At 35.1% G+C, this 13,444-nt stretch overlaps 1 protein-coding gene across 4 annotated transcripts in view; it reads left to right on the top strand.

The window, feature by feature from the left end:
* The window catches only part of LOC149799359 (dedicator of cytokinesis protein 11-like), a 236,498-nt gene that overhangs the window by 18,375 nt on the left and 204,679 nt on the right, over positions 1–13,444 (top strand). For all 4 annotated transcript variants that reach the window (XM_089958681.1, XM_089958680.1, XM_089958683.1 and 1 more), the window contains exons 3-4: positions 5,354–5,526; positions 10,143–10,215. In XM_089958681.1, the coding sequence (XP_089814807.1) occupies positions 5,354–5,526; positions 10,143–10,215 (246 nt within the window). The remainder of the gene's footprint in view (positions 1–5,353; positions 5,527–10,142; positions 10,216–13,444) is intronic.

The raw sequence follows: 13,444 nt of genomic DNA, 5'->3' as shown, positions 1-13,444 counted from the left end.
CTTAATATATTTAATGATATATCACAATTGATATTTCCATGGACGACAAAAAATAAATAAATACAGAATTAATGTACCTACTATTGAGTAATGTGTCTGTGTTTTATGTTGTGCTGAACCTCTGTCCCCCCACCAAAAACAGAAAGACCCAATATAACTTTATAAAAAAAACCAAACAATCAGTATAGGTTGTTATTAAGGCAGAGTTGCCAATGCTAAAATGCTAGTATAAGCCAAAGTAAAAGCATACCAAATCATGCTAAGGCAGCATGCAAAATTAATCTCCATAAACATCATGGAATTTTATGGAGTAAGAGAGATAACTCCATATGGTGCCTATGTACAAGAGAGATAAACTTCATATAGTGCCTGTGTACAAGAGAGATAACTCCATATAGTGCATATGTACAAGAGAGATAACTCCATATAGTGCATGTGTACAAGAGAGATAACTCCATATAATGCCTGTGTACAAGAGATAACTCCATATAGTGCCTATGTACAAGAGAGATAACTCCATATAGTGCATGTGTACAAGAGAGATAACTCCATATAATGCCTGTGTACAAGAGAGATAACTACATATAGGTGGCACTCTACAGTTTCGTAATTTTGCATAGGGTTAGGATTTTAAAGAAAAAGAATTTCCCCTGCTTTCCGCACTGGTTATATATCATATTTAGACTTTAAGTATAATTCATCTGCTGTTGTTGAAATATGTTGGACTTGGATATTGTCCCGAAGTGAGCCAATATCTGTCCATAACATTTGTGAAGAGAAGAGACTGATGTTCAGGCCACAAGGGAGTACCATAAACTTTTAAAATGTATCCCTGAAGGCCAACTAAAGGAACTTCTTAGAAGACTTTTGAATTGTGACATGTACATTAGCATCCTACAGACTGACTCCTGAATAGCATTTAGAAAACACATGGTGTTTCCTTTATTAACCATGGTGCCCATGTACAGTGATTGGGACCACTTTTGACTGGCTGAAGAGTGCCAGTGGCCATTGGTGCCTAGAACAGACTTGAGTAAAAACCACGTGTTTTGTGTTGTGCACAATCTCTTATGTTCTTTTGTGGGGAAAATTCTTGCTTTATTGCCTGACATTGGAGGATTGTGTTGAATATGATTTGGAAACAAGTTGATGGATTCATGTCTCATCATTGCAAATATTTTCTCATTTGACAGTGAAGAAGTGGAGTATTTCCTCACTTAAATATCTGGTAGGGAAAGCAGGAGAATGGTGCAGTATTTTCATTAAATTTTTTCGTACAACTTTAGCTCCCCTGCAGATTTAGGATCTAAATGGCATATAATTGAGACTCATGGGAATATTAAATTTTGCAAGTTGCCATTGAATGTTTCCTTCCACTGCATACCTACAGTTTATAATATGCCATTTTATTTTCCTTTTGCAGTACATGTGAAATGTCTGCTTCCATGATTCATTCAACTAATATCTCAGTTTCTTAGGCATTCTATCTTCTTTTTCAATAATACATATATTAACTACTTTCTGTTGCTAGATATCATGAAAAACAGAAAGTCTTGAGCTTGGAACCAAAGAGTGTAATTAAAGTTACCATCAGAAACCACATATTTATAATTACTTTTAAAAAAGTATATCTGCAAATTACACTGAAATATAGCTGCTTTTATGATGTTTTATGATGAGTGCAAAGGAGTTCTTATTTGTTTGACAAACAAAATATGTCCCAAAATATTGGCATTATTTTTCCAAATTCATTATACGGTAAAATGCAGGTGTTCCAATTACCACAGATGGATATAAAATATGATGACTTAATGAGGCATGAGTGACAAGCATCGAAGTGCGATGTCAAAACACATGGGTGTAAGTTGTTTTCTGATGACAATGATGCTAAGGCGCCAACAGTCAATTAACATTTGTCATAATCTCCTTTTCTACTAAAATCCGAACTGACAGGACCTAATTCCTTGACAGTCATTTGACATTTGTTTGATAACTCACAAAACAACATTAATGATGCTCGACTTCATAGAAATAGATCAAACAAAAGAAAAGTTTGCCAAAATGTGTATTTTCTTTATATGTATTCTGAGAACCATATAATGCTCACAAGTTAGAACCATTCTCATAAGTTGTGATCATTGACACTGTGCTGATAATGAAAAAAAGTTTTTTCTTTATTAATCAAAAGTTATTCAGTAGACACTCATATTTTGTTGTAACATACTGTGTGGCTTTGTAATATACTGTGTGATTGATGTCTGTTCAGTTGTAGCATACTCTTTGGGGTCTATTCAGTTGTAATATACTGTGTAATTGATGTCTGTTCAGTTGTAGCATACTCTTTGGGGTCTATTCAGTTGTAATATACTGTGTGATTGACGTCTGTTCAGTTGTAGCATACTCTGTGGGGTCTCTTCAGTTGTAATATACTGTGTGATTGATGTCTATTCAGTTGCAGCATACTCTGTGGGGTCTATTCAGTTGTAATATACTGTGTGGCTTTGTAATATACTGTGTAGCTTTGTAATATAGCGTGTGGCTTTGTAATATACTGTGTGGCTTTGTAATATACTGTGTGATTGATGTCTATTCAGTTGTAGCATACTCTTTGGGGTCTATTCAGTTGTAATATACTGTGTGATTGATGTCTGTTCTGTTGTAGCATACTCTTTGGGGTCTATTCAGTTGTAATATACTGTGTAATTGATGTCTGTTCAGTTGTAGCATACTCTTTGGGGTCTATTCAGTTGTAATATACTGTGTGATTGACGTCTGTTCAGTTGCAGCATACTCTGTGGGGTCTATTCAGTTGTAATATACTGTGTGGCTTTGTAATATACTGTGTAGCTTTGTAATATAGCGTGTGGCTTTGTAATATACTGTGTGGCTTTGTAATATACTGTGTGATTGATGTCTATTCAGTTGTAGCATACTCTTTGGGGTCTATTCAGTTGTAATATACTGTGTGATTGATGTCTGTTCTGTTGTAGCATACTCTTTGGGGTCTATTCAGTTGTAATATACTGTGTGATTGATGTCTGTTCAGTTGTAGCATACTCTTTGGGGTCTATTCAGTTGTAATATACTGTGTGATTGATGTCTGTTCTGTTGTAGCATACTCTTTGGGGTCTATTCAGTTGTAATATACTGTGTGATTGCTGTCTGTTCAGTTGTAGCATACTCTTTGGGGTCTATTCAGTTGTAATATACTGTGTGATTGCTGTCTGTTCAGTTGTAGCATACTCTTTGGGGTCTATTCAGTTGTAATATACTGTGTGATTGATGTCTGTTCAGTTGTAGCATACTCTTTGGGGTCTATTCAGTTGTAATATACTGTGTGATTGATGTCTATTCAGTTGTAGCATACTCTATGGGGTCTATTCATTTGTAATATACTGTGTGGCTTTGTAATATACTGTGTAGCTTTGTAATATACTGTGTGGCTGGCTTTGTAATATACTGTGTGATTGATGTCTGTTCAGTTGTAGCATACTCTTTGGGGTCTATTCAGTTGTAAAATACTGTGTGGCTTTGTGATATACTGTGTGGCTTTGTAATATACTGTGTGATTGATGTCTGTTCAGTTGTAGCATACTCTTTGGGGTCTATTCAGTTGTAATATACTGTGTGGCTTTGTAATATACTGTATGGCTTTGTAATATACTGTGTGAGGTTGATTCATAGATACTGTTCTCATTCAAACCTGCCCCTTTTTAAAAGTTGACTTGTTTTGGCTGGTTTCTCTAATGTATTGATAGAACACATAAACATACTATGTTTGGGTTTCTTTTAATTTTGAAAAGTGGTCAATTTTAACTATATAATGGTATGTGCAGTAGGTGTCTTTTAAAATGGTATTTTTGGCCTGCCTCAGGTAGAATCACATGTATGGAAATCCCACCTTATGAAGATTTTAGACGCGGAATTTGCCCTTGGTGTGAAAATCCTGTAGGAAATCAGTGCACTGGATCATGTCTTGTAAAGTGTTAAGTGTTAAAATCCTCACCCTATAACCAAATATAAGTTTAATAGGATAAGATGAAATTAGACTTGTATCCAATATAGACCCAAGGGTCATTCCCCCTCAGATTGGAGACATACCCATGGGTATTATCTCGACAGATGTTGATATCCCAACCTTATGACCATAATGATGTACATATTTAAAAACCTTGTGTGGAGAAAATTAGACATATCTTGTAGAGACCCCGGGTCATGCCTCAGATGTAAGAGCCATGCCCTTGGATCATAACTTGGAAACTTTTAAGAACCCACCCTTAAATATGTATACATTTAATGAGCATGAAGAGATGAATGCACTTGTGTATCCCAACACAGGCTCATACACTGCTAATTGGAAATTATCAAGATCCCACTGTATAACCATATATATTCTAACTGGACATGAAGATACAAATACATGTACACATTTATAGAGTTGCAAAATTGGCCTCTGAGACAGGCCATGTGGAGGTACAGATATGCAATGGCATGTCATAGACAATTCCAGTTCTCTGATTTAGCAGCAAGCATTTGTTTTGTTTAATGTGCCATTGTGGTCAGCTAATGTGCAAAAATATTGTGAATTCTGTTACATGACTTGGCATTCATCACGATCATTTCCAACTTGCAGCAAAGTAGATTTTCCCATGAGTCGAGATTATCCAGAAATTGCATACTATACAAATTGTTTGATGTCATATTTCATGTATTAACAGAAAACTAAAGCTAAAAGCAGCAAAGACTCAGCTCTATTTTTGCATAATGCACTGGCAGATCTGGAAATATGCTGTTAGCTTGAAGTAACAGGTAGAACTATGCAGCCAGTAACAGAGTCTGGGTCTGTTTTTCACATGAAATCAGAGGTAGAATCAGTGACGTTGACCTTGATCTGTGAATGAACTGTATGACAATAGATGAGGGTTTGTGTCATTCGTTTGAAATATGAGGTAGTATGAACATCATAGACTGATCTGCCATTACACTATGCATTAACAGATCAGGGTCTATACTATTCATTATCTGGTAGAATTATGATCATAGACTGATCTGCCAGTGCACTTTGCAGATCTGTGCATAGACTATTTGCTATAACTTAGAGGTAGAATAAATAACATAGACCTTGAACTGGCAGTACAGTATGCAACAACAGATGAGAGTCAGTGGTATTTACTTGAAATCAACAATAGAATGAACAGCAGACCATGATATGCAGGTACACTATGCAACAACAGATGAGTGATTTGTTTATACTGTTTTAGTAGTTGTGTGAAAACAGCAAATATAGTAACTATAATTGCTTTGTATTCTTGTATAGTTTAACAAATGTCACTATTTTTTGTTCTGGTTTCAGGCTCCAAACCCACCAAAGAAAATCAGAACTGTCAAGTCAACAGTGCCAAAAATAACCAATCTGAATGCATGTAATCTGCTGGCGCAGGAATGTTTGCATTTTTATGAGGACACCTGTCACATGGTGCAGTTCAAGTACTGTGCATACTCAGGGAGCTACCAGCAGTTACCGAGGTAACAACAAAATAACATGTATCTGATTCATAAAACTGAATTATTTTCATTAATTCACTGACTGAAATCATGAGAAATAATAGTGAGAAGATTTCCAGTAACAAATCCGCTTCTCTAGTAATAATATAATAATAATGTATTGTCTGTTAGATCTGTTTTGATGGAGTTATTTTTAGTCAGATCTTTTTAACATTGCCATTTATGTTTATCAATATTTTTTCTTGAGACTTTTTATGGCATAAAGTGTCATTAGTTATTGAAATAAATGTCTCAGTTGTTTAACATTTTAGTTACTTATTCTAATAGTGGGTGCTTGTTGACTTTACCACCACATTAAATTTCGACCACACATCGTTTGAACTAGTCCAAACCACACTCACACTGGAGCAAAGGTCAGTCCATTTTTTCTGCCTATACTGCCCTCCTCCTAGTAGAAAAAACAAACTGGCTGACTCTCTCTTTTTGGAGCAGTTTCCGAATCTTCTGGACTATGGAAATTCGATAGGTGGCAACCTGATTATTCTTGGAGATCTCAACTTTCACTTTGACTCAAATACATCAAAACTCATAGATTCCATTAATGTTTTCAACCTGAAACAGTCAGTTAACCAACCTACCCATAAACATGGTCACATTTTAGACTGGATTCTTCATAGATATGATGATAACATTCTACGGTCCTCCCTGGTATCCCATGACCTTGCATCAGATCACCTCTGCATTATATGCCTTCTTGATGTATCAGTCCCTAACCCTCCATCTTTATCTGCTACTAAGAGAAACCTCCGTATGATAAATAGAACCAAACTAATGCATGACATCCAAGCTAACCTAATAACTTGCTTACCTCCTACAGCAGAACAACTCGATAACTGTCTGCGTTCATTACTTGACAAACATGCCCCAGCTACCAAGTGCAGATTATCAATTCAAAAGTGTTCTCCATGGTATAGCAGTGTTAGGGACCAGCTTCGCACTGCTGAAAGAGACCACCGTAAAGCTGATAGGCTCTGGCTTTCCACCAGACTCACTTTTCATAAGCAAATCTATGAAGTCGCTAAAAAGAATGTCACAAATATAGTCCATGCAGCGAAATCAGCCCACTACACTACTAAGATCATGGAAAGTTCCAGCTGCAAAGAGCTCTTCGAGAATACTAACAAGCTAATGTCAAGGAACAAATCAACACCACTTCCAACTACCTTCTCTCCAGTTGACCTTCCAGACATGTTTGCAAATTTCTTCCGTGACAAAGTACAAACCATTGGAGATAAGCTTGACACCACAATTTCAATTGACTCGTCACCATATAGTTGGGATACAGAATTTGAGCTGCAACCATTAGCAGCATTTGAGCCTGTCTCTATGGATTTTGTACGTACAATCCTGATGAAGAGTGCACCAAAGTCATGTGAACTTGATCCAATTCCAACATCACTGCTGCTTGAGTGCTTAGATCCAGTATTGCCTTCACTAACTGATGTTATTAATACCTCTCTCTCATCTGGGGAATTCCCATCATTTTTCAAAACTGCCATTGTAAAGCCTCTGCTGAAGAAACCAACACTAGACCATAACGATTTAAAGAACTACCGCCGAGTTTCTAATCTCCCATTCATTTCAAAAATCTTAGCTTGTTCTATCCCAGCTTGTATCTCATCTAAATTCAAACAGTCTTTTTAGCAATGTACAATCTGCATATCACCCTTGCCACATTACTGAAACTACTCTTTTAAAAGTAGTTAATGACATTCTTTCTGTGTTGGATAGCGGAAAGATTACAGTCGTCACGATTCTTGATTTGTATGCAGCATTTGACACAATAGACCATGATATATTACTTCACCATCTCCAGCATGTATTTGGCATTCATGAGACAGCCTTACTGTGGTTCAAGTCCTACTTGGTCAACAGGACACAAATTGTATCTGCAAATGGAATACACTCCAGCCCAGTTGATCTATGTTGTGGTGTTCCACAGGGGTCTGTTCTTGGACCTGTTCTCTTCATTCTGTACACTCAGTCGCTCTCAAGTGTCATAGATCATCATCCAGTGTCTCACCAACTGTACGCTGATGACACCCAAATATACAAATCTAGCCACCCAACTGAAGTTGATGCTACCATGCAAGGTGTAGAGAGGTGCATTTCTAATGTGAAATCATGGATGACTTGTAACAAGCTGCAGATGAATGATGATAAAACTGAGGCCATTCTGATCACAACACAAAGACTTTCTCATTCACATCCTTTACCTCAAACAATAAATATCAGCAATGCCAACATTAAATTCACACAATCAGTACGAAACCTAGGTGTTACTCTGGACAGTACTCTCACATTGCACCAACATGTCATGAACATATGCAAGGCTGCATATCTTGAGCTGAGACGCATCAGCTCAGTTCGCAAATATCTTTCAGTTGATGCCACTAAAACACTTGTGTGTTCATTAGTACTTTCAAGACTGGACTATTGTAACTCAATTCTGTCTGGTTCATCTCAATATCTACTCCAGAAACTTCAAAAAGTTCAAAACACAGCTGCTTGGATCATAAGTTAAGTTAGAGTACCACAATCAGAGCACACCTCCCCGCTGCTCTGTACCCTACACTGGCTATCCATTCGATCCAGAATCAAACACAACATTTGTTCTCTGTGCTACATTTCACTGTCGGACTCTAGTCCAACATACCCATCTGACCTCACCCATGTGTACACACCAGCAAGATACTTACGCTCCTCTTCTGACAATCGTATACTCATAATTCCCACTATGAAAACAAAGTCATATGGACAGCGTTCTTTTGCATACCAGGGCCCAGCAACGTGGAATGAATTGCCCACTGAACTTAGACACAAAGACACAGTGATCACATTCAAGAGGACTCTCAAAACTCACTTATTTCGACTGCAAAAACAAACTTAAAGACCTAATAATGTTTCCTACCTGAAATATTCTCAGCATGTTTTTTTTTTTTTTTAAATTTCTTCTAATTTCATGTTGTTTGTTTTTGTAATAATATTATTATGTTTTTTTATCTTATAGGTGTTGTCTAATGTTGTAATGCGCTTAGAGCTTCTAAAGATTAGGCGCTATACAAAGTCCTCATTATTATTATTATTATTAATTGTGTATCATACAGTTAGCCTTCTTCTTCATGCCATTTGGTACCTGAGTAAACTTAATCTGTTTTCCAAAATTGAAGAGTAGCTGTCAGTAAAGATGGTTATCAGATAGATGCCATCCAGGGTGAATTAGTTGGAAAAATATGTGACCTGGTTATTAGAACAAGAGTGCCAGTGCTTCCTCACTGTTCACATTGTGTTAGAAATTTTATAAGGTGGGGTTAGAATTAAAACTAAAGTAACAAGTAACATACTTTAGTTTTGGATCCAGTTACAAAATGTCTTACCAAGTGGCAAAGGTTTTCCCCAGATGCAAGTTAAGACTAATTATGCATACATTCAACTAATCTGTATCAAATGGATGCTTTTTAAACAACACTATTTTCATTGTTACATTCTCATCTTCATCATTGCAGTAAAGGAACTTGCTATAAAATTCCTAACATTACTGAAAATATTGATTGACGTTTTTATTTTTTATTTTTCTGCAATTTCCAACTCTATCATCTTGTAGGACATGTATTGGAGAGGCTATTTTTATGCAATAAATTTCACATCTTGTATTATTGTGAGTTCTATCTTTTCCAAATTATTGGTTTTGTGACTCTAATGCCACCTTTCAGCACAGTATAGGTTATATACACGGCAGCAAGTATATTTGGTGAACTAAGAATCTTGAATAACCTCAGGAAGAACCATTTGCCCATGAGAAGCTACTGGCAAGTTTTCTCAGAATTTTCCACCCAAGTTTTCACTAGATAGAAAAACCATAAAACTGGTAGCAGATTTGCTACTTCATACTTTGTATTTCCGACACTGGTATTAAGTCACCTGTAAAACATACGATGTAGAATAGTAAGTGCAGAAAGTGCCGTTCACAAAGAGAGCTTTTGTGATATCCATATAAAGATTTTCCATAGTGGATGCTTTATATGAGTTTCAATACACAAAAGTTATGAAATTATAACAGAGTTGAAGGTTGGGAAAAATGCCAAAGATTTCCAAATAAATTGATTTTAATAAGTACTCTTTAGCAAAGTAGTAAAGGGTAATTAGTTTCAAATCAGTCAACTAGCTATGAATAAATGAAAAATTGTCTTTGATGTATAAAAAAAGATCAATAATTTAAAAAATCAGTATATATATATATATATATATATATATATATATATATATATATATATATATATATAGCAGTGCAGTTTTCTGTAGTTTCCTTTGTTGATTCCAAGAATGCACACATCTCCATTGTCATGAACAGCATCAGTAAGGTCCTTTCAGTTTCAAAATAGATGGTAGCCTGGTGAGAAAAAAAACTGTCAGCCCAGTTTAATTTCAGTTGCCCATGGATTTAAAATTTTTCAGGTTTAAGAATTTTTGTTACTTTTAATAAGTATTCTCTCTGGATATAGGTTTTTTGTTGGGTGTATGTGTGTGGTTGAAAAAAAAAACACAAAAATTAAGCAGAATGCTGCTTTCTCTTGTAGTTTTAGGAAGCAGCCAGCCCTACAAGAGCAGACATTTGAAATCGATGCTGAAATCGATGATAGGCACAATGATGTAAGTATACTTTTGTCTTGCCTGCATTAGGAATGAGTGACATGTAAACATTACTGTTATGATGTTAAGGTTATATGGCCTAGGTTTACAAGGTTAATGTATATCTTTAGATGTATTAAAGTTATGGAATATACCATGTGTGTCAAACAGGACTGATGTTTTGACAAAAATTAAGATTTGGACATAGTGTCATTTTGTTAAGAATGTAATATTCAGACTTGATAAAATTGTTTTAACTGAAACTGGTTCACAGGTATTTGACCTAATTATATTAATTAGATGTACATTGTAACAGGTGTGAAATTGCCTTGGGGCTTCTGCATATAATATAACATATCCTGTACGGTGGAACCTGCCCTTATCATTCCCTGTTTCAACTAGGTTTTGGAGTATTCCGTTCAATTTCATGGGTAAATAGGGTTTTTGAAAATGTCAATTTGTCAGTTTCAGACATATTGGAAATTAACGGTGAAATAATCCCAGTACAGATTAAGATGTAAGCTTATAACTGTGTCTTTGTATTTATGCACAGCAAAAACAAAAAGTTGTTGTTTGACCCTTGAAACTTATGTGGTTCTATTCCAAAGTCAGTGTTCGACTATAGTAATGTTCTTTAGGCTGGTTTAAAAATGTGTTAACCGGTCCATTTATATTTTAGTAATATAAAACTTATGTCTGCTTTCCTGACACAATGTTAAGAAAAAAAAGAAAAATATTGAGTCAAATTTTAGGCATACCAGCAATTCCAAAAGCTATAGTCACTTTTGGTAACATAGTTGTCTCCCTTAGAAAGCTCTCTCATGAGATAGTTACTACTTGTGGTGGGTAATATGGCCATTGCACTTGAAGAAGCTAACTGCAATCCTTGCAAATTAATTCATCCTTTACAGGTGTTTCATATTAAAAAAAAACCCAGATGTTTTGTTTCAACAAATATCTTGAGCTTTTACCAATTTTTTTTTATCTAAGGGTCTTTCTTTTTATATTCCTTCATCAGAGAAATTCCTTTATTGTAGATAGAGGTTGTTATTGTCAGTCTGATACACACTTTAACAGATGAAAATGTATCATTAATTTAACTGTCTAATTTTGAATAACCATTCACATATTGTTCCCATTCAAAAGAACATTTCAAATAGTAGTGACAAAGCCAGATTGCAAGAGTAGTCCATAACGAGTTCATCTTACTGCTATTTATATAGCAATTCATAGTCTGTAGTCTGATTATCTTACTGTTATTTGTATAGCAATTCATAGTCTGTGGTCTGATTATTGTACTGATATTTATATATCTTACTGCTATTTATATAGCAGTGCATAACCTGTAGTCTGGTTATCAATTGCTATTTATATAGCAGTGCATAGTCTGTGGTCTGATTATCTTACTGCTGTTTATATAGCAATGCATAGTCTGTGGTTGATTATCTTACTGCTGTTTATATAGCAATGCATAGTCTGTGGTCTGATTATCTTATTGTTATTTATACATCTTACTGCTATTTATGTAGCAATGCATAGTCTGTAGTCTGATTATCATACTGCTATTTATATAGCAATGGATAGTCTGTAGTCTGATTATCTTACTGCTATTTATATAGCAATTCATAGTCTGTAGTCTGATTATCTTACTGCTATTTTTATAGCAATTTAGTCTGTAGTCTCATTATCTTACTGCTATTTATATAGCAATGCATAGTCTGTGGTCTTATTATCTTACTGCTATTTATATAGCATTGCATAGTCTGTAGTCTGATTATCTTACTGCTATTTATGTAGCAATCCATAGTCTGTGATCTGATTATCTTACTGCTATTTATATAGCATTGCATAGTCTGTGTTTTGATCATCTTGCTGCTGCTGTTTATATAGCAATTCTTAGCCTGTAGTCTGATTATCTTACTGCTATTTATATAGCAATTCATAGTCTGTGGTCTGACCTTCTTACTGCTATTTATATAGCATTGCATAGTCTGTGTTTTGGTCATCTTGCTGCTGCTGTTTATTATAGCAATTCTTGGTCTGTGATCTGATCATCTTACTGCTATTTATATAGCAATTCATAGTCTGTGGTCTGATTATCTTACTGCTGTTTATATAGCAATGCATAGTCTGTGGTCTTATTATCTTACTGCTATTTATGTAGCAATGGATAGTCTGGTCTGATTATCTTACTGCTATTTGTATAGCAATTCATAGTGTGTGGTCTGATTATCTTGCTGGTATTTATATATCTTACTGCTATTTATATAGCAATGGATAGTCTGTGATCTGATTATCTTACTATTTGTATAGCAATTCATAGTCGTTGATCTGATTATCTTATTGCTATTTATATTGCATTGCATAGTCTGTTTTGACGATCTTGCTGCTGATGTTTATATAGCAATTCTTAGTCTGTAGTCTGGTTATCTTACTGCTATTTTTATAGCAATTCTTAGTTTGTAGTCTGCTCATCTTACTGCTATTTATATAGCAATTCATAGTCTGTAGCCTGATTATCTTACTGCTATTTATGTAGCAATCCATAGTCTGTGATCTGATTATCTTACTGGTATTTATATAGCATTGCATAGTCTGTGTTTTGATCATCATGCTGCTGCTGTTTATATAGCAATTCTTAGCCTGTAGTCTGATTATCTTACTGCTATTTATGTAGCAATCCATAATCTGGTCTGATTATCTTGCTGCTATTTATATAGCAATTCATAGTCTGTGGTCTGATTATCTTGCTGGTATTTATGTAGCAATCCATAATCTGGTCTGATTATCTTACTGCTATTTATATAGCAATCCATAATCTGGTCTGATTATCTTGCTGCTATTTATATAGCAATTCATAGTCTGTGGTCTGATTATCTTGCTGGTATTTATATATCTTACTGCTATTTATATAGCAATGGATAGTCTGTAGTCTGATTATCTTACTGCTATTTATATAGCAATTCATAGTCTGTGGTCTGATTATCTTGCTTGTATTTATATATCTTACTGCTATTTATATAGCAATGGATAGTCTGTGATCTGATTATCTTACTGCTATTTGTATAGCATTGCATAGTCTGTGTTTTGATGATCTTGCTGCTGCTGTTTATGTATCAATTCTTAGTCTGTAGTCTGGTTATCTTACTGCTATTTTTATAGCAATTCTCAGTCTGTAGTCTGCTCATCTTACTGCTTTTTATATAGCAATTCTTAGTCTGTAGTCTGGTTATCAATTGCTATTTATATA

Source organism: Sinohyriopsis cumingii, chromosome 5 (assembly GCF_028554795.1).
Source record: "Sinohyriopsis cumingii isolate HCF-2022 chromosome 5, ASM2855479v2, whole genome shotgun sequence".
Classification (NCBI taxonomy): domain Eukaryota; kingdom Metazoa; phylum Mollusca; class Bivalvia; order Unionida; family Unionidae; genus Sinohyriopsis; species Sinohyriopsis cumingii.
Note: the sequence above shows the minus strand (reverse complement) of the source record. Positions and strands in the feature narration are given on the sequence as shown.